At 43.1% G+C, this 22697-nt stretch overlaps 2 protein-coding genes across 7 annotated transcripts in view; both read right to left on the reverse strand.

The window, feature by feature from the left end:
• The window catches only part of bclx (Apoptosis regulator Bcl-X), a 35952-nt gene extending 23729 nt beyond the window's left edge, over positions 1-12223 (reverse strand). Inside the window, exons 1-2 of one of the 2 annotated variants that reach the window (XM_045692195.1) lie at positions 11937-12223; positions 6774-7481 (exon numbers count right to left, since the gene is read on the reverse strand). In XM_045692195.1, the coding sequence (XP_045548151.1) occupies positions 6774-7316 (543 nt within the window). In that variant the 5' untranslated portion in view covers positions 7317-7481; positions 11937-12223. 2 annotated transcript variants of the gene reach the window in all.
• A 352-nt stretch (positions 12224-12575) lies between these two features.
• Positions 12576-22697, reverse strand: part of LOC106566435 (brefeldin A-inhibited guanine nucleotide-exchange protein 2) — a 44351-nt gene continuing 34229 nt past the window's right edge. For 3 of the 5 annotated variants that reach the window (XM_045692937.1, XM_045692936.1, XM_045692938.1), the window contains exons 28-39: positions 22469-22629; positions 20111-20241; positions 19473-19602; positions 17807-17942; positions 17494-17632; positions 17122-17179; positions 16787-16904; positions 16230-16384; positions 15915-16092; positions 15609-15747; positions 15097-15214; positions 12576-14254 (exon numbers count right to left, since the gene is read on the reverse strand). In XM_045692937.1, the coding sequence (XP_045548893.1) occupies positions 14111-14254; positions 15097-15214; positions 15609-15747; positions 15915-16092; positions 16230-16384; positions 16787-16904; positions 17122-17179; positions 17494-17632; positions 17807-17942; positions 19473-19602; positions 20111-20241; positions 22469-22629 (1607 nt within the window). In that variant the 3' untranslated portion in view covers positions 12576-14110. Of the gene's footprint in view, positions 14255-15096; positions 15215-15608; positions 15748-15914; positions 16093-16229; positions 16385-16786; positions 16905-17121; positions 17180-17406; positions 17633-17806; positions 17943-19472; positions 19603-20110; positions 20242-22468; positions 22630-22697 lie in introns of those variants that run through there. The other 2 variants (XM_014134467.2, XR_006758493.1) reach the window with 2 other exon arrangements.

A 22697-nucleotide genomic window follows, 5' to 3' on the forward strand; every position in this document is an offset into this window, starting at 1 on the left:
TGGTCCTCTACCCATCAGAATGTCTATTACTGTTCACATGGTCCTCTACCCATCAGAATGTCTATTACTGTTCACATGGTCCTCTACCCATCAGAATGTCTATTACTGTTCACATGGTCCTCTACCCATCAGAATGTCTATTACTGCACGTTTACATACCAGCATGTTACCTGTGAGGACGGCTGGGCACAGCAGATAGGGGGGGGGTTACACATACACTTGTCTGTACGTGCGCACACCCAGAGGTCCTTTGTTTAAGGTGGTCACGTGAACAGGTCTAGGACACTGTTCGATCCATTGTATCAAAAGCACTGTACGACACAACTATAAAAACAGACTACTTCAAAAACACATTTAGCATTTTCATTTCAGAAACATACCAACACTACTCATTTGAAACGTACACTTGAAAATGTTAACAAAATCCCCATGGTGACCAGGTATAGGCAAGACATTCAGGGAGATGGGAGGGATCTGAGACATCTATCAGGGGGAGGACACAGTCAGTCGTGATTGGTGATCATGTCAAATGGATTGAAGAAAATTAGGAAACATGGATGGATGGGTAAACAAACGAGTGGACACGTGACGGTGAGTGCACACACACACACACACACACCACGGTGATGCTGGCGTGTTGTTGCTTGTCTGGTCTGCAACACGACTGCTAGTGTGTGGTGGTTGGGGGAGGGAGGACGAGAGAGGAGGAGGGAGGGTTGATGGGTCCCAGGGGTACGTCTCCTTGTCCTTTCCTTTAGGTGCAGTCTGACATACAACGGCAGGGAATAGGCGTGACGTGTGGATCAGGCAGTGTATCCGATGTGCAGTGTTTATGTATTCATTGAAAGGGCTCGACCGTCTAGAACAAATATGTGCTGCCTATGAAATGTCCACAAAAAAGACAAAATAGCAAGAGCTCAAGTTGTCCAGTCACAGAGTATAGGACATGAATACATTCATGTGGTATAAGAGACAAATATAGCCTGTGTGAGGTTTAAGCAATAAGGCCCGGCGGGGGGGGGTTTATGGCCAATAAACCACGGCTAAAGTCTGTTCTTAAGCACGACGCAACGCGGAGTGCCTGGACACTATAAACTGGTTACCAACATAATTAGAGCAGATTTATTTGATTTTTTTCCTACATGTGTGATATACCACGACTGTCAGCCAATCAGCATTCAGGGCTCGAACCACCCAGTTTATAACATGTGTTACGCAGCGGCTTGGAGGGGATGTAGCCTACAGTTGAGGTGTGGCACTCTCACAGACACAAAGGAGATAAGCATGAATTTCTTCTCTACTAGCGTCCTCCCACCCTCCCAGGTCCAACCATCATCCTCAAGAGCTGCCCTCTCCCACTGACGTTCCAAATGAGTTATCCGTTATTCTGTCAGAACCGCATGTCCAGATATTATTCACCCATAATTAGTACTAACCCAAACCCCCTCAGGCATTCTCTCCACCATACTGTTACAGTAGACTACATTCTCTCCCTCCACCATACTGTTACAGTAGACTACATTCTCTCCCTCCACCATACTGTTACAGTAGACTACATTCTCTCCCTCCACCATACTGTTACAGTGCATCAGTAGACTAAATTCTCACACAATTTGTTTCGAAATGATGTTCTTTGGCACTCCGTTTCACTTTCCAACCTCCTTCACCACTGAGGTCAGAGAGAACGGTTCAAGGGAGATTCCACCCATCATTCCTTAAATGTACTGTTCCCGCCATTCACTTTAACCTCCTTTACCACTGAGGTCAGATAGAGAACCAACCGTTGACTCAAAGGGGACTCCACCTGTCACTCAGTCTTCATAACTTAATCTGCTGTTCCCTCAATTAACTATCAACCTTTCAGTCGTTCTTCTCAGTTCATTTCTCTAACACAAATCAAGACTGAATGTAATGAAGCAGCAATGTGATGAAGAGCGGTCAGGGAGAAGTGAATGAACATGTTTGTTAGGTAGGACAGCAGTAAGTCATCCTGTGCTGTAACAGGGTGTGGCCTCCCCTAAGCAGCTGGCTAGTTCTCTTTCTAACACCACAATACAATCAGGTAATAGGACACACCTACTCTATAGATCTTACAGCTGCCAACGGATCTGTGTGTTTTAGAGAAAGAGCCTACGTGTTTCAGGGAGAAAAAAAAAAGGACAGAGAAAGAAGTGTGTAGGTTAGGTTTGTAATGAAACATGAGCGAAATGGGTAAACAAGAGGGCATTTCTTTCTGGAAAATATAGGGTACATTTTAATAGATTCCCCTGTGGTGTGGGGATATCCCAGGTCCTCACCGGTCGTGGAAAAAGTACCCAAAAGTCATACCTGAGTAAAAGTTAAGATCGCTTAATAGAAAATGACTCAGGTAACAGATCGTTTAAAACCTCTCTGGGATAGGGGGCAGTATTTTCACATCCGGATGAAAGAAAGGCCCAAAGTAAACTGCATGCTGCTCAGGCCCAGAAGCTAGGATATGCATATAATTGGTAGATTTGGATAGAAAACTCTAAAGTTTCTAAAACTGTTAAAATTATGTCTGAGTATAACACAACTAATTTGGCAGGCGAAACCCGGAGGGCAAACCATCCAGGAATTTTTGTTGTTGTTGAGGTGACTGTTTTCAATTAGGTTTCTATGGTAACCTAGATTTCTGTGGCACTTGGTTGCAATTCCTATTGCTTCCACTAGATGTCAACAGTCTTTAGAGATTGGTTGATGTTTTTCTTTAGAGAAATGAAGAAGTACGGCTATTCAGAACGAGGGTACAGCCGAGTGGACTATACTGTTTTGTGCGCGCCCCAGGTCACGCGCTTCACATTGTTTTTATCCGGTATTGAACACAGTTGATCCCGTCTTAAATTTGATCGATTATTTACGTTTTAAAATACCTAAAGTTGGATTAGGAAAGATGTTTGGACAGCGTTTACAGGTAACTTAGATATTTTGTGGTCATGCTGGGCGAGTTGGAACCGGTGTTTTTCTGAATCAAACGAGCCAAATAAATGGACATTTTGGAGATATAACGACGGAATTAATCGAACAAAAAGGACCATTTGTGATGTTTATGGGACATATTGGAGTGCCAACAGAAGAAGCTCTTCAAAGGTAAGGCATGAATTATATCATTATTTCTGAGTTTTGTGTCGCGGCTGGCGGGTTGAAATATGATTGTCATGCGTTTGTGTGATGGGGTGCTGTCCTCAGATAATCGCATGGTTTGCTATCGCCGTAAAGCCTTTTTTTAAATCTGTCACAGTGGCTAGATTAACAAGAAGTTAAGCTTTCATTTGGTGTATTGCACTTGTGAATGTAAGAAAGTTAAATATTTCTAATAATTTAATTTGAATTTGGCGCTCTGCCATTTCACCGGATGTTGTCAAATCGATCCCGTTAACGGGATTTGATCCATAAAGAGTTAATAGAACAGGACCCAGGTAACATAGCTTAATAGAACAGGACTGTTCTATTAAGCTATCTGTTACCTGAGTCCTGTTCTATTAAGCTATCTGTTACCCGAGTCCTGTTCTATTAAGCTAATAGATAGCTTAATAGAACAGGACTCAGGTATAAGTGAAAGTCACCCAGTAAAATACTACTTGAGTAAAAGTCTAAAAGCATTTGGTTTTAAATATACTTAAGTATCAAAAGTACAAGTATAAATCATTTCATATTCCTTATATTAGGCAACCCAGATGGCACAATTATTATATTTTTTTTTTTTCCATTTACAGATATCCAGGGGCACACTCAAACATAATTTACAAACAAAGCATTTGTGTTTAGTGAGTCCACCAGATCAGAGGCTGTAGGGATGACCAGGGATGTTCTCTTGATAAGTGTGTAAATTTGACCATTTTCCTGTCCTGCCAAGCATTCAAAATTTAATGAGTACTTTTGGGTGTCAGGGAAAATGTATGGAGTAAAAAGTACATTATTTTCTTTAGGAATGTAGTGAAGTAAATGTAAAAGTTGTCAAAAATATAAATAGTAAAGTACAGATACCCCAAAAAACTACGTAAGTACTTTAAAGTATTTTTTACTTAACCTGTTGTTATGGATAGGGAGCAGTATTTTCACAGCCGGATAAAAAAACGTACCCGATTTAATCTGTTTATTACTCCTGCCCAGAAACTAGAATATGCATCTACATCTAGACGTTCCGCTAGCAGAACACCGCTCCAATATCCAATGATAGGGCGTGGTGCGAAATACAAACTCCTCGAAAAATCCGAAAACTTCAATTTTTCAAACATATGACTATTTTGCACCATTTTAAAGACAAGACTCTCCTTTATCTAACCACACTGTCCGATTTCAAAAAGGCTTTACAACGAAAGCAAAACATTAGATTATGTCAGGAGAGTACCCAGCCAGAAATAATCAGACACCCATTTTTCAAGCTAGCATATAATGTCACAAAAAACAAAACCACAGCTAAATGCAGCACTAACCTTTGATGATGTTCATCAGATGACACTCCTAGGACATTATGTTATACAATACATGCATGTTTTGTTCAATCAAGTTCATATTTATATCAAAAACCAGCTTTTTACATTAGCATGTGACGTTCAGAACTAGCATTCCCACCGAACACTTCCGGTGAATTTACTAAATTACTCACGATAAACGTTCACAAAAAACATAAATTATTTTAAGAATTATAGATACAGAACTCCTTTATGCAATCGCGGTGTCAGATTTTAAAATAGATTTTCGGTGAAAGCACATTTTGCAATATTCTGAGTAGATAGCCCGGCCATCACAGGCTAGCTATTTTGACACCAACCAAGTTTGGTACTCACCAAACTCAGATTTACTATAAGAAAAATTGGATTACCTTTGCTGTTCTTCGTCAGAATGCACTCCCAGGACTTCTACTTCAACAACAAATGTTGGTTTGGTTCCAAATAATCCATAGTTATATCCAAATAGTGGCGTTTTGTTCGTGCGTTCAAGACACTATCCGAAGGGTAACGAAGGGTGACGCGCCGGCGCGTATCGTGACAAAAAAATTCAAAATATTCCATTACCGTACTTCGAAGCATGTCAAACGCTGTTTAAAATCAATTTTTATGCGATTTTTCTCGTAAAATAGCGATAATATTTCGACTGGGAGTCGTTGTTTTCGTTCAAAGACTGAAAATGTAAAATGGACTCTTCACGTGCACGCGCGCACCCGTCTCATTGTTCTCAGATCGACCACTATCCAAATGCGCTACTGTTTTTCAGCATGGACTGCAAAGTCATCATTCAACGTTCTGGCGCCTTCTGAGAGCCTATGGGAGCCTTAGAAAGTGTCATGTTACAGCAGAGATCCTCTGTTTTCAATAAAGAGGCTAAAGAAGGCCAAGAAATGGTCAGAGAGGGCACTTCCTGTTTGGAATCTTCTCAGGTTTTTTTCAAACAGTTTTAGAAACTTTAGGGTGTTTTCTATCCAAATCAAACAATTATATGCATATTCTAGTTTCTGGGCAGGAGTAATAAACAGAATAAAATCGGGTACGTTTTTTATCCGGCCGTGAAAATACTGCCCCCTATCCATATCAGGTTAACAAAGCACACACAGGGAGGACACAACATTTGTCTGGAGGCCCTATTCCAATACCACAAGGAGAACAGAAACCAAACTACTTGACTGAATCTGCTTGACTGAACACACAATTCCATTCAATATTTAGACCATTCACGACTTCCACTCAGAGCAACATTCGATGACATCAACAACGTTCAAATTCGCTAAGGTGCTCAGGTGGTTGGGCATGTGTTTCATCAGAATATTGTTCAGAAATAACACAGACAACAGACTGTGTAAACAGAGATCCTGTACGTGATGAGTTACTGTTCTAGTGGTTCAAGGGGTTGAGTCTGGTGTTTCTGGGTGTGGTGGTGGCATATGAGCTGTCAGTAACCAAGTCATCTGACTGTTTCAACTCTTCAAATTAAAAATCCATTTCAGCTCTGCAACAGCAGAAAGACAACCCAATCAGATGGCCCCTCCACACACACACACAACGTACCCAATCAGATGCCAGTTTCCATAGGACCCATCCCTTTCGAGACTGCTTCAACATCCCCTCCCCATTCCAATCCACACCCCATCATGTGTCAGCCCACACAAAGGAAGAGCTGACCTTAACAGTGTCCTTCTCACATCCCATAACACACCCACCTACCAGGAACAGGACAACCCCTCTCTCAGCTGACCCGAGAGAACACTGCTTTCATCTGAAGGCTGCTGGCTCAGAACAAAGGAAGACGTGGAAAGCAACCAGGAGAAAACAAAGGTTGATCTATAAAGCTCAAGCCTATACTTCATTCCCCCATGAAGACTTCGATCCCAGCCAACAGAGCTCACTTCGATTCAGCTGAAAACTCAATGAGGCTGATCAATGCCCAGCTGACCAGAGGCAAACATCTCACGCTGTCTTATCGCCTGTTCTTTCTCCTTGGATGATCTGGGGCCAACCGCACCCCGTCTCAAGAGAGATCAGTCACTTAAAACGGAACAGTCTCAGGTCCAAGAGCTGACAAATCAGCCTCTGAGACCAGAGGTCAGGCGTGAAATACAGTCCACAGCTCAGTCAAACTGACGCGACATACAGATTATACAACAGGTGCTAATGTGCAGAATCAACAGTTAAACAGTCTAAAACTATCCAGGTACCAACGACCTCTAGAACTGATGCTTCATACAACAACCCACATTGAGCTAAATGACCCATGACCCTTCCCTACCCCCATGCACACATCTTTCAGTCGTGACTCACCCATCCTCCTTGGCTCTGGATCCAGGGCTGGATGTGGTTGTCCAGGTAGACGGTCATCCAGTCTGTGATCCTTCCCACCAAGGGGTTCATCTCCTTGTCCACACATTCTACACAGAGGGCCCCTCCGAAGGAAAACAGGCCCACCACCCGTCCCCAGTTGACACCGTCCCGGAACACCTCGTCCATCACGTTCTCAAAGCTCTGGTAGGCTGTGGACGGCGTGATGTGTAGCTGGGAGGACAGGTCACTGAACGCTCTGGCATAACGCAGCTCAAACTCGTTGGCAGAGTCCCGCAATGCCTCTTTCACTGCGTCCAGGCCCGCTGTCCGCCGAGGGGAGGAGGGGGGCGACTGCCGTGGTGGTGGAGTCCCGGGACTCGTCCCGTTGACGTATGTTAGGACTGCCGCACCCCCTTCCACCTGTCCCACCTCAGTCCGATTCTGGGCTTCCGTGAGCTCCATGTGGTTGAAGGGGTAGTCCCTCTGTGATAGTTTATAGGTAATATAGTACACCACCAGTTCTCTGTTGTTGTAAGTCATCATTCCCTGTCTTTCTTCTTCGCCCCCGGGCTCTCGGTTTTACCTGCTCGTGACACACCCCTTCGGATCAGGCCTTTGTGTTTAATCCAATCTGTGTCATTCTGGGTATGCAGAAAATAGACGTCTTGAAGACAAAAAAAAAAAAAGGCTGGTGCAATGGCTCAGGCCCTGTGGTAAGAGAACAACAAAGATCTTAAATGAGCATAATTCATCACAATAAGCATAGGTGGGTTTGGGGAGGAGGGGAGCTGGAGGGGAACTATAGTGGGCAAAATTAGATCGACAGGTGGGGTGAAAGTGCATCGCTTTAATTGGAGATTAAACAGATGGCAATGGTTGTCGTTACCTGCCTGGCCCCCACAAACAACCTTCCTTTGGCCTGTGGCTTCAGAACAGTCATGACAGGGAAAAGTGCTCTGACAACCAACAGACTAAAACAGCAGGTTGTTTGTGACAGAGGTTAAATATATGATCATCATTTATTTACCAGTTAGGTTGACTCACAACACATTTGCATTTGTAATTGCCAGTATGTATATTATGGAGAGTATAGAATATATATATATATAACACATGATAATTGTTAACCTAATGTTATTTAGTAACACAATCAGAAATATTAACAATGTATTCAATTTGTCATTTTCACAATTAACCCCCAAAATGAAGAATAAAATGATATTTCTTCATAAAACAAGTGATTTCTTAAATCCCTTTGTGCTTGCGCGTCAGTGTGGACAGGAGGGGGACCCCTGTTGTTCTAACAACTTCACAAGAACCCCACGTGGGAGAAACGAAGCGAATATATTTCACATCTTCAGTTGGACCCACCGAACCGGACCTTTCCTTATAGTGACATTTAAGACTCTATGACTCGCGACTTGACAGGTGGGAACAATCCCCCAAAAATGATGACATCGAAAATAGCACTAGAAAGTGGGGAGCTACTTTGTTGCCTAGGCTGTATAAAGCATATGTTTACAGTAGCCACAGCTAACCAGCACGTGTCGCTAGCCACTAGGGCTACAAGGAATTCCATGGAACAATCTAGCCCGTCCATATCATTTTGAAGGCAAATAATACTGAAAGATGGACTGATTTAAATACATCTCCCAACTTGATCAAAACACATAGCTACAGTAATTCGTTTTAGTGATGTTTCAAAGTGGCCATTTTTCGTTTAGGCAATTATACAGTAACAGAATAATGCGGAGACTAAGAATTTCACATTAAAATGTATGCCAAACCCTAAAAACCAATGATGGCAAAGTTAAACCACAACTATGCAACATAAATCGTCCTTCTGTTACCAAACTGCATCTGCACGGTTTTAACCAAATAAATAAGTTTTTGTAAAAATGTCTGGAAATTGTTATCTTTGAGCATATAGAGTTGTGGAAACAAGTTGTATGGAGACTCAGCATACATTTATTACCATGGAATTGTATAGCAATGTATTGATACACAAGCCAGCTAACTACATATTTAACATAACAATAAACTCATCTAATTATATTGTCACGTATAAACAACCATAATTGTCTACAATTGACATGTTCTTACCTAGTCAACGGCAACACTTAGTAAATGGCTTTAATCCTATTTTCTGAAAACGTATCAATCCTGCTGTCAAAATCCGAGGAGAGAAGTGAAATGTACTATTGCCAAAGATGGTGGAAAAATGAAGATAGTTCACTCAAGTCGTTTATCATTGGAAATAAAATGCTCCGTTCCGGTCTGCTTAACGGGGTGGTTCTCCCATAGACAATGCAATAGCAGCTCGGTCTGGTTTGCTTAGTTCATTGACTGACTGTAATGTAATCAGAAAAAAAAATGAGGAAGGAGGGTGTCGCGCTTCCTCTTCCGGCTACTGCTACGTGATGCGCGTGTCTCCTCTTACCGCCTCTTTTACTGCTACGTGATGCGCGTGTATTGGGTATGCGGCGTTGCAGACAACTCGGAAATTGGTCGATTCTGATACTTTCCACAACGAGTTACCCTGATTTGAATGTGAGACAATATATCCACAGGAATGTATAACTACAACTTCTCAACGCGCTAGTAGCGTGTTCATGTTTCTATCACCTGAAGCATGCGCAGAACCATGTAAACATGCGTCTCGTGCGTGCATTTATCTTGTGTGCATGCTTAAGGTGATACAAATCTTAAATCACTAACATAGCTTTGAAAAGTTAATGTAATTATACTTTACTGTGGATATTGTCTCACATTCCTCTCACAACTCCAGTACCAGTCAAAAGTTTGGACACTACATTTTAGAATAATAGTGAAGACATCAAAACTATGAAATAACACATATAGAATCATGTAGTAACCAAAAAAAGTGTTAAAAAAATGTATATTCAAAGTAGCCACCCTTTGACTTGATGACAGCTTTGCACACTCTTGGCATTCTCTCAACCAGCTTCACCTGGAATGCTTTTAACAGTCTGGAAGGAGTTCCCACATATGGTGAGCACTTGTTGGATGCTTTTTTTCTTTAAATTCATTTTTATTTAACTAGGCAAGTCAGTTAAGAACAAATTCTTATTTACAATGACAGCCTACACCGGCAAAACCCAGACGACACTGGGCCAATTGTGCGCCGCCCTAATGGGCCTACCAATTGTGATACAGGTTGTGATACAGCCTGGAATCGAACCAGGGTGTCTGTAGTGACGCTTCAAGCACTGAGATGCAGTGCGATAGACCGCTGCGCCACTCAGGAGCTTTTCCTTCACGCTGCAGTCCACACATCCCAAACCATCTCAATTGGGTTGAGGTCAGGTTATTGTGGAGGCCAGGTCATCTGATGCAGCACTCCATCACTCTCCTTCTTGGTCAAATAGCCCTTCACAGCCTGGAGGTGTGTTGGGTCATTGTCGCGTTGAAAAACAAATGATCATCCCATCTGGTTTGGGCTTAGTGGGACTGTTTATCGCATGCTGTGGTAGCCATGCTGGTTAAGTGTGCCTTGAATTCTAAATAAATCACTGACAGTGTCACCAACAAAGCACCCCCACACCTCCATGCGTAACAGTGAGAACTACACATGCGAAGATCATCCGTTCACCTACTTTGCATCTCACATTGACATGGTGGTTGGAACCAAAAATCTCAAATTTGGATCCTCAGACCAAAGAACAGATTTCCAGTGGTCTAATATCCATTGTTGGTTTTTTCTTGGCCCAAGCATGTCTCTTCTTATTGGTGTCCTTTAGTAGTGGTTTCTTCGCAGCAAATCGACCATGAAGGCTTGATTCACACAGCCTCCTCTGAACAGTTGATGTTGAGATGTGTCTGTTACTTGAAATCTGTGAAGCATTTATTTGGGCTGCAATTTCTGAGACTGGTAACTCTAATGAAGTTATCCTCTGCAGCAGAGGTAACTCTGGATCTTCCTTTCCTGTGGCGGTCCTCACGAGAGCCAGTTTCATCATAGCGCTTGATGGTTCTTGCGACTGCACTTTAAGAAACTTTCAACGTTCTTGAAAATGTTCCGGATTGACTGACCTTCATGTCTTAAAGTAATGATGGACTGTCATTTCTCTTTGCTTATTTGAGCTGTCCTTGCCATAATATGGACTTGGTCTTTTACCAAATAGGGGTGGTATACAGAAGATACCCCTACCTTTTCAAAACAACTGATTGGCTCAAATGCATTAAGGAAATCACTTTTAAAGCACACCTGTTAATTGAAATGCATTCCAGGTGACTACCTCATGAAGCTGGTTGAGAGAATGCCAAGAGTGTGCAAAGCTGTCATCAAGGCAAAGGGTGGCTACTTTTTAGAATCTGAAATATATTTTGATTTATTTAATACTTAGTTTACTACATTTCCAACTTTCTAACATAGGCAGAAGAGTCATGCCCCGAGTTTCCCACTTGGGAGGTACCAGAATCAACCAATAGGAAGCTCTATGTCTATGCAAATAACTTTTGAGTTAAAATTTGAGGTCCCGAGTTTGAGATGACGTGAATGCAACATAAGGCTGCTTTTACACAAGCTACCCAATTTATATTTCTTCCGCTAATTGGTCTTAATCATGAATGATTAAATCACAGATCTTTTTCGGAGCTGATCTGGTTAGTTAAAAAGAAAGAGATCCGAACTGGGCTGTCAGTGTAAACGCACCCTAAAATCCACCGGAATATGGCTTGTTGGATATCAACTCAGTTTTGAGCAATCGTCACTTGCTACAGAAACACATTTAGTTACACATTACAATTTCAACATAAAGAAGGTACAGTAGTTTGTTAAATTGGCGTATTGAAAATGTAACTAAGTCATTCCCCCAAGTAGTTATAATTCGTAGGCAGTCGGTGTTCTAATCTTGGTCAATTATGCTGGGTTTGTAATTTGCATTTAATGTCTATTTGGCTACTGAAACGAGTCTAAATTCATTTTATTCAACATAGGACAGGGAATGTAGCTAGCTAGTTTGGCTCGCTTAAATTTGTTTAACCTATGTATCATCTTTCCTCTGACTAGTTTGCTAGCTAACACCTTTCACATACCTTTCCCATTGCGAATCGGTGGTTGTGCTTCTTTAGCTAACGTTCTCATACAGCTCCTAGAAACTGAACATTAAACCTGATTATTAATCGATATGAAACACTTACCGCAACTTGAATGGCTGGCACAAAGTCCACAACGAAATCCAAACATCAGCAGAGAGGATCATATTCGGCATTTCTGCAGGAGCAAAAGGAGGAGAGCTGACTGGATAGCTTGCCAATTTTAGCCAAAATTGCCATTACTAGCTAGCTGTTCCGCCCACTGACATTGAATGACGCTTACTTCATCCAACTAGATGTGTACATCTACACGCCTGCTATGTTAGCGAGGTTATTAGCCAACTACATTAAGGTTACAGTTCACGTTAGCACCCTAACAGAGGGTCAATCCCATCTTCTTTGACCTCATTTTAGTTTGCTAAAATATTCAGATGATGACTTTCTTGATAAACGTTGTCGGTTTTCTTCGTAAGTAAATTAAACACAGTACAGCTTTACCAGAACGTAAAATATTTTTATATCAAGTCTGTACAGCCCAAAACAAAACAAAGGATGTTTCACATCTCCATGGTAACCTTTGTTACCCCCAGAATTCCCTTTGATACATTCTAACGTTCGAGGTTTACAGCGCCACATGGTGGTCAACTTTAGAAACGCATTGTCAAAAGGCCACACCAGTAGCTGCTACATTACAGCGATGACTGAATTGAACTTTACAGTGAACCAACAAAAGCAGTGCTGCTATAGATCTGAATTCAAGGTTTATTGATTACTTCACCAAATGCTTGGGAGATTACATCACAATATGTATAGCACTTCATTTTCTATTTTACACTATGTATTTCTCCATATACTGTATAGTTCCCCTTAAGGGAAAAGTAGACATCCATAGTTGTAAGGTAGAGGAATGCTTCTCAAAAATATTTAAATGCAGTTCAAATAATTATATACATCCTTGTTTAAAAAAAAATAATGCAGACAGGATTAAACTGCAAATGGTGAAGATGGTAGCTATATCCTGACATATTTAGGAGTAATGTTTGATTTCTCTTCATTCTTACTCCTGTCTGGTATTTCACTGACAATACTGACAGGCATTCCACTCTGAGAAAGTACTGGACAGTTAATACATGAGGGATCTGTTGCAGGCTCCATTTAGGTTTAACACAGAACTGTCTGACAGGAGAAGAACATCTCATCCTTGCTATAGAATACCATGGGCGTTGCATTGTAGACTTCCTTTTTACGTGACACCAGATTCATTCTAGAAAATAGCTAGTCATTCCGTTTTGCTCTCAGAACATAGGGAATGTGCAGTAGCTTTTCAACAAGTAAACTGGCATGTAAATGTTGCTTTAAAATAAAGTATAAAAATAAATAAATACAAGTAAAATTAGGACTCATAACAGGCTATAGTGATTCACATGATAGGATCAAATGGGGAATGGTGGCAGGGGAACAACCGACCATACTTGCTCACCCATTAGGGAGCAAGCCATCCCCACTAATTGTAATCCTAGGGTAGGATTCTGAATACAGGATGTGCTACGAAAACACTGGAGGCCAACCACCAATAACATCAAATTAAGAAGGGATCGAACATAATGAAAAATGGGACAGTAATAAGGATAGGCCTGATAACAAGACCTATCAGTTGTTACAATATCGTTTGATCAGATCATCAAGTACATCACAACTAGAGAAACACTTGAGGATACTTCAGTGTCACGTCAGTGTCATGTTTCCAATGTGCTTTTCTGCCAGTGGTACTTTTCAGCATATTCAGTAATGGTATTCTTCATTTGCGTTAGCATTTTGGATATGCGTGTTTGTTCAGTCTTAAATCAACGATTAGGAGAAACAAAATCAGGTAGAGGATATATATATAAAACAACATCAATTCATTGTTGTAGTTCATTTTCCATACATTTGACATTAACGTCAGTGTTGAGAAACAGAGAGCTCTGTTCTTTCACAGAGCTTTTTACCCAGCAGAGGTTCTAAGGGGAGGCAGTCTTAAAGGGCACCAGACCTTATCACCAACTCTTGAAGCCTTTCCTTTGCAGAAGATAAACAGGAACGGAGGACTTTCAAAGCATCTTTCCCTCAGGGTAACAGAATCTTTGCGTCGATCTACATCCTCCATCCCTCCGCACTGCCTTACTCCCGATAGGGGAGCTCTCGCCTCACTCTTCATACACCTCAGCGTCCCACCATCCACCAGTGCCCCCCCCCAACACAGACCATTCCATCTCCAGACCCTCCTAGGGAGGGTTGGCCTAGCCCATCTCAGGAGCAGCGATGTGGAAGACAGAGCCGATGCGGAGGAAGAAGCGGCGCAGGACGGCACGGAGCTCAGGTATCAGGTCAAACTGCATCATCTCACACAGGTGAGGGTAGTAACAGGAGGCATGAAGCTTGAACTGAGGACAGAAAGGGACAAAGAACAGACTATTTAGCATCAAACAGATAGATGCACACGCAAACTGCAATACGCTTAGGGTGAGTGGAGTGTGATGTCAAAGAGTGGACTGTTTGAAGTATGGCCAAAGTTAAATATCAACATTGTTTGTTTAGAAGCCACTATGTACACCTGAAGGTGGGATTTGGGAAGAGGAAACATTTCTTAGTCAAAGTCAAAATAACCCGTAAGGCTGCACACTTCCTGTTTATCTGATTGTTATGTGCAAAGAAAGTTGTTGGTAAGCTAACAGTGTCCTTCCTTTAGTTACCCGTTCTCAATGAGACTGAACCAGGCTAAGGATAACGGACTGTAAGCTCTATACGGGAAATCTGCATTGAATCGAGTCTAATGCATAGATCCTTGATGTAGCAGAGGTCGCCCAAGGTCCCTGGTCTGACTGCACACAGCCAATGGCCTCTTTTACATACCAAGGTCATTACAAAGACAAGCTGTTAAATAATCAGTGTCCCTTCCTCTACAGCATTCAAATTCACTGCCCAAGGGGAAAGGAGGCCAGTGAGAGGCTGTTCTACTGCTCGTTATTCAAACCATTTGACCTATTAGATACGTCAATTGGACGTTATGGGAAATAGACTCTTCTTTTCCTACCGCCTACTCAGGCCAGGTATATAGAGTTGAAATGGTGCTGGCAGACGCGTGTTCACATAAACAGTCTTCCAAAAAAAAATACAGATCACTTGTGTGGCACTTGTCACTGCAAGCCAAACCCAGTTGTCAGTGTGTGTGCGTGTGTGCAAACGCGCAAATATTTCAGTCCGTGTGGATGTAGGTGTGTGTAACCTTATCGTCGGTCAGTCGCAGGGTCCTGCTGAGCAGTACTAGGAGCAGGCTGGTCCAGGCCTCTCTGTGACTCTCTGAGGTCAAGCTGATGAAGTAGGACAGAGCCTCGCTACACACCCTGAGGACAGGACCGGTAACATTACCACATATTGCACTGCCGGGAGTGAAACATCCGGACAAACCAATGCTGAAGAACCTGTTACAGCTGGACCAAGCAGGGAGGCAGCCAGATGACTAAGGATGACATGTTGGAATTAAATTTACATTCCATTTGTTGCGGTTCAGGTCACACAGAATACTGGTTCCACTTTTACTGAGAATTTAACACATTGGGGTTTCCCCAGGTTGCTGCCTCTACATCACTGGTGTGAACGGATGCTTTTAATATCTTTAATTATAATAATTATAAATGGTGTTTATATAGTGCTTTAAAAGGAGCCAAAATCACATTACAATTGTCAAGGTTTTTCACACCATGATCCCCCCAGTCTTTCCTTCCCCAGGACACTCACAGCAGCAGCCGTGTCTGGACTTCAGGCCAGGAGTCCTGGAGCTGCCGGTCACAGTACATGCGGAACAGAATACGTAGGCTACAGGCCAGACTACTAGTCTCCTGCTTCAGCAGATTGGGCTTCGACTTCCCCTTAAATCCTGAGACAGAGCAGGGGCGGGGCAGACAGACAGGGCGGGGCAGACAGACAGGACGGGGCAGACAGAGAGACAAGAGCATCCTATATCAAAAAACATGACAGCCTGGCCGATTAGCTCATCTGATAGATACTGTAAACACACCAAGAGAGACAGACAGTTGAACGCACCTGCTCTCCAGAGTGCAGTCCTCTGCTCGTTGTTAGAGTTGAAATCTCTGGCAAAGGTGTGTGACTCCAGCAGGCAGTCCAGCAGCTTGAAGAGGTGCTGGGAGGAGAGGTGTCTGTACATGCCCTGCTCCCCTTGCCCAGGGTCCCCCTCCTCTGCAGCCTCCTCCAGGGCATCCCTCTTGGACAGACACAGCACAGAGCCTCGGTCAATTCCCCAGCAACATAAACTGAGTGTGTTTTGGGTGTAGGGTATCAAAGCCATAATTAAACTACATGTTAATAAACATCATGACTTTATATTCATAAAGGACAGACATGGTTGTGATAAACCTGTGCCGCAGCCATATTGTCTGCGTCTTCCTTCTTGCTGGTTGCCGGGTAGAAGACGATGTTGTCAATGGTCTGGATCAGCTCCAACTGCACGACACACTTGATGAGCAGCCCTGCAAACAGCTTCTGGTCTGACATCCCTGACACCGAGCACAGAGGCATCAGGAAGATGACACGGTCGCCCTGTTTATAGCTCCTTGCCAACTTTACAGTATTTCTTTTTTTACATTATTTGCTCAGAATGTTTCTTCCATCATTCCGGACTCTGACATTGCTCTTTCTGATAGTTCTTAATTCCTTAGTTTTTAATTTGGGGGATTTGTGTGTATTGTTAGGCATTACTGCACTGTTGGAGCTGGAAACATAAGCATTTCCCTGCACCTGCAAAATATAGGTAGGCGACTAATAATACTTTATTTGAATGACAGGGACCAAAGAGAGACTGGGGTCAAACATGGAAAATGACATGAAGGATAATGAGGTAGAGAGAGAAATGTGAATTGAGGGGCGAGGGCCAAATATTTCTGCAACCCGTTGCTTACTGGTGTGGGGTGTCCCTTTCCAGGTGTCATCGCTAGCGGTGGATATCTGGCTCTGCCCTCCTCTCTCTGACAGGGCCCTGTCATAGCTGTTCTGGGACTGGGTGTCAAAATCTACATCCTGTAAACAAACAGACAAATACAGCCAATGAGATGAGAAGGCTCCATCTGCATGTTGGTTTAAGAACAGGACCGGATCATAAACAGGACCGGATCATAAACAGGACCAGATCAATTTACAAGAGTCAAATCGCTGCCCTTTCTCTTGTTACTGTCTGTCTAATCAGGCTCAAAGGGAACTGTTGTCAGATGGTTCATAAATGTTATTGTTTGCTCACCATGTGTTTACCATCACCAGCCTCCTCTTCCTGACCAGCCGGTCGCCATGTCAATAGGCTGTTGAGAAGTGCAAATAGAAATGTACAAATCGTCAGTCATGTGGTCTGTGGGATTAAGTGTTTCCTGTGTTCTGGCTGGCCACATGATGTGTTCATGAGTCACCATGGCCTGCAACAAGTTCTGCTCATGACTAGACAACATCTGACAGCACTGCTAATGCACACACACACACGCGATCCTCATCTTCTCGAACAGTGTGCTTTCTGTTTATAATTAAAACACACCGAAAATATTACTGTTACGTTCATGGTGATGGGTTGCTGAAGTTGTGAGAACATCAAGGTGACAGACCGGACGGCAGCAGAACTCACACATGTGGGCTTGTGGTCTGGAAGATGTCCAGCATACAGGAGCAAGTGACGTTCCATACCTCTGGGCTAAACTTCTCCCCATTCAGGATGACCAGGTTTTCCAGGCAATTAGTCCCTGACCGGGCCAACTGCTCATTATCTGTGGGAGGGGAAGAGAAAATACTGATGTCATTCACCATTACGTCACCTAACATTACATTTCTGGTAAAATGTTACACATATAATATTACGGTAGATATTTAAATAGTTAGGGGTGTGTGTGTGAGTCAGCGGTGTTTTTCCTCCCCCTAACTGTTGAGAGGAAGGCACCCACCTTGTATGACACACCACTGCAGCTGAGTGAAAATGTCAGCCAGCAGGACCTCACTGAGAGGCTCATAGAACTGGGTGAAGACGTCACAGATAGCGTACAGGGCGTGGTTACAGGTCGTGGTCATCCACTCGTGCTTCTACAAGAAGTCACAAGATACAAAAGATGAACAAAAAATTATAAATGCAACATTTCATAGTCACAGTCAGTCACAGTTCAGGTAATCAGTCACTTGAAATAAACTCAAAGCCCTAATCTATGGATTTCACATGACTGGGAATACAGATATGCTTCTGTTGGTCAGATAACTTAAAAAGAAAAAAGAAAATAAAAAGTAGGGGCATGGATCAGAAAATCAGTATTTGCCTCATACAGCGCGACACATCTCCCTCACATAGAGTTGATCAGGCTGTTGATTGTGGCCTGTGGAATGTTGTCTATGGCTCTTCAATGGCTGTGCGAAGTTGCTGGATATTGTCAGGAACTGGAACATGCTGTCGTACACGTCGATCCAGAGCATCACAAACATGCTCAATGGGTGACATGTGGTGAGTATGTAGGCCATAGAAGAACTGGGATATGTTCAGCATCCAGGAATTGTGTACAGATCTGTGTGACATGGGGCTGTGTATTATCATGCTGAAACATAAGGTGATGGCGGCGAATGTATGGCACGACAATGGGCCTCAGGATCTCATCATGGTATCTCTTTGCATTCAAATTGCCATTGATAAAAGGCAATTGTGTTAGTTGTCCGTAGCTTATGCCTGCCCATACCGGTGGGGTTATTGACATCAGCAAAGTGCTCGCCCACACGACGCCCGGTACAGTCGAAACCGGGATTCACGAAGAGCACATTTCTCCAGCGTGCCAGTGGCCATCGAAGGTGAGCATTGGCCCACTGAAGTCGGTTACAACGCCGAACTGCAGTCAGGTCAAGACTCTGGTGAGGATGACGAGCATGCAGATGAGCTTCCCTGAGACGGTTTCTGACAGTTACAGGTGGTCTGCCGTTGTTAGGCTAGTTGGACGTACTGACAAATTCTAACAGCTTATGGTAGAGAAATGAACATTCAATTCTCTGACAACCGCTCTGGTGGACATTCCTGCAGTCAATATACCAATTGCTTTTCCCCTCAAAACTTGAGACATCTGTGGCATTGTGTTGTGCACATTTTAGAGTGGCCTTTTATTGTCCCCAGCACAAGGTCCACCTGTGTAATTATCATGCGGTTTAATCAGCATCTTGACATGCCACACCTGTCAGGTGGATGGATTATCTTGGAAAAGGAGAAATGCTCACTAACAGGGATGTAAACAAACTGAGTATATTTGAGAAATAATCTTTATGTGCGTATGGAACATTTCTTGGATCTTTTATTTCAGCTCATGAAACATGGGACCAACACTTTCCGTTTATATTTTTGTTTAGTGTAATTCCAGCAGAAACTCCCATAGGGCCACAAGCTTTTTTTGGGGCTTGGACAAGGCTTACTTACTACTTACGGAAGGACAATAACTACAGCCACTCACCTCAGTCTACTGCTCAGGGAGCTTCATATTGTGGAAGATGCGGAAGGACAATAACTACAGCCACTCACCTCAGTCTGCTGCTCAGGGAGCTTCATATTGTGGAAGATGCGGAAGGACAATAACTACAGCCACTCACCTCAGTCTGCTGCTCAGGGAGCTTCATATTGTGGAAGATGCGGAAGACGATGCGGAAAAGGTCGTGCCACCAGTGCTTTTCAAAGGTGTGTCCGTAGCTCTTCATAATCTCAAACATCACAGTCAGACCCCTGTGACAGAGAGACGCACATAATCATACATTAATATCTATTGGGCTCAAAGCATCAAAGTTGGTTACAGCCATACAGAGCCAAACGTCACATTCGAATGACGCGCGCATACTAGCAAACAACAAGCCAAGTAGCAGATAGCTAACTATACACTGATGTCGGAACCATGGTAAACTTAGCAGTGAGTGAAGACCATGAAAAACACACCAGACTGACGAGTATAGCCTTGTTCAACAAGTATATCGTTCTTCTGGCTTTATCTAGCTGTATTTGGGATATGTTACCTTGCCTCGCTGTCTTGCTTGGTAATCAAATCTGCGATGTTATAGACAATAACCATCTGATTACGTGTTTGCTAACTTGCAAAAGCTGCATCTGAAGTCGGACATGATCGTGCTTACTTCCATGTAAACAAACCACGTTCCGATTCGGAACTGCGTGCGCTACCTTTGACGCGGACAGGAAATGGGTCTATACCTGTACACAGAACTGAGGTCAGATGTTTTACCTGGTCCTTATATCCAGCTTGCAGCGGTTGATGATGCAGGACAACTCAAAGAGGATAGGGAACCAGCCTCTCACCCACACCCGGTCCCCTGGGGCCACGTTCATGTCATCACTGGTGTACTCCCGCAGAGCCTGGGGACAGACCGGGAAGACACTCAGAGGAATGGAACAGGAACACCGTGATGCTAAATTCTCAGATGGCGTACAGTGCAGGCTTGATTAGAGAGCAATGTAGCAGTTTGTAATCTAGGTCTGGGATGTGCTTGGCGATTCTGTGTGGTCCCTACCCGTGGCCTGTGTGGTCCCTAACCGTGGCCTGTGTGGTCCCTGTTAACTACAAATGACAACAACTAGGTTTCAGTGGCTGTTGAACGTTTTCCTCATTTGAACCCTCAACAGTATTAGCTATGTCATGGTTGAAGGTCTCTGCTCCATTTCCTGTGTCAGTGTCTATATCAGTGACTGGAGACATCTGGTAGGTTTGGGCCTATTAATGTGTCATTTTCAGTAGGAGGCTGATTCTCAGCAACAGCTCCACCAACTGGTTGATCATTTACTTTTCACAATCTTGAGAGATGCACTGAGAAGCTGCGAATTCTCTCTGAACACTCTCCACTTCAGTGAACGCTTTTCTCGCTGCATGTAGTGCTGAAAGGTGCCGGTCCAACCCTTGCACTGGTCCCTTCTACTTTGTTTGTGTGTCAATTACTCTCATAAGGGATGGGCTGCCAACAGGCGATTTGACACAAAAATAAAAAACGTCATTAATTCATTCATTTTATTATTTTTCATTCATTCAGTAAAGGGATATCGGTAGGGACCACCTCTGTTTCAATGTGACACTTAGTCTGACCTATTTTTGCTGGTATCATGATTTCCACATGGTGTACTTCTTTCACATTTAGTTGACTGACATAGCTATCAAGCCATTTAGTGCCACACACACTGTGTGTACACGCAGTATGACTCACAGCCGGTCCTATATAGGACTCAACTATAAAGATCTGTATCAGAAGCAGGTTGGTTTGAAAACAGTGTTACACTGCTCTTTCTGATTACATTTTCCTCTGTTAGTTTTTATGAGGACAATCATGTTCATCTTTAACCCAATAGTAAGTGCTCTTCCCATAACTGTCCAGTGGATTTGTGCTGGGCAATGGCGCCCTCGTCTGGTTGTCTTGAGAACGTGACTTGTTGGCGCCTTCTCTGCTGCTCGGTGTGGTATACCGCGTCACTCACCTGCATTCCATCTGTTATTGGCACGACAGCCATCTTTTCACCAAAAATATATTTTTTTTAGTGCCGACTTCATTGATGCAAAAGTCAGCACAGTCAAAGCCAACTGTTTCTCCCTAGCATCCAGACAGGCAGTAGCTAGCAACGTGAAAGCTAACATCCGGGAGAACCATGTCGTACTTGCGCATCCCATTTTACCTCTGTTCCAAATCAATTATGTAGTCCGTCATTGAAACCAACAGTGGTGTCAAGTACTTAAGTAAAAATACTTTAAAGTACTACTTAAGTAGTTTTTTGGGGTATCTGTACTTTAATATTTATATTAAAAATGTCACTTTTACTTAACTACATTCCTAACGAAAATATTGTACTTTTTACTCCATACATTTTCCCTGAAACCCAAAAGTACTCGTTACATTTTGATTGCTTAGCAGGACATGAAAATAGTCCAATTCACACACTTATCAAGAAAACATCCTTGGTCATCCCTACTGCCTCTGATCTGGTGGACTCAAACATATGCTTCCTTTGTAAATGATGTCAGTGTTTGAGTGTGCCCCTAGCTCTGTAATTAAAGATTGTGCCGTCTGGTTTGCTTAATATAAGGAATTTTAAATGATTTATACTTTTACTTTTGATACTTAAGTATATTTAAAACCAAATACTTTTACTCAAGTAGTATTTTACTGGGTGACTTTTACTTGAGTCATTTTCTATTAAAAGGTATCTTTACTTTTACTCAAGTATGACAATTGGGTACTTTTTCCACCACCGGCAACCGAAATGTCTCTAGTAACACTGTCAAAGTTTCAATATGCCTCGTAGGTCGGGCTTTTCTCTTCTTTAAGACGCACAGAATCTAGTGCTCTAATCAGAGTTCCCATACCATCATCCTGGTTCAAATCCTCCGTGGATATTTCCAGTGCTGCATCTCTCGCTCTCCCTTCGTGCATTAATACCACCACAAGTGCTTGCTTTTTCTAGTCCAAATTGGTAACCCATGTCCAGATTCCAAGTTCCTTTTTCCAACTGTGTTTTTTACCCTACCCGGGGCCTGTGTGGTGCCTACCCTACCCGGGGCCTGTGTGGTGCCTACCCTACCCGGGGCCTGTGTGGTGCCTACCTGCGGCCGGTCTGCGACATATTTAGCGCAGTGGCGGATGAGCCGGATGGCCTCCATACTGGTGTCAGGAAAGGCAGCGTTGCACACAAACTCAGACAGACACTTGACCGCATCCTGGAAGGAGTCTATGGCTGCTGCAAAGTGCTGCTGAAACGTGACCACTGGAGGAGAGAGAAATTGTTCATCAGCAGTCCATTTCTCTACAGAGTTAGCCGTCGACTGTCAGTCA

This window comes from Salmo salar, chromosome ssa13 (genome assembly GCF_905237065.1).
Source record: "Salmo salar chromosome ssa13, Ssal_v3.1, whole genome shotgun sequence".
NCBI lineage: Eukaryota > Metazoa > Chordata > Actinopteri > Salmoniformes > Salmonidae > Salmo > Salmo salar.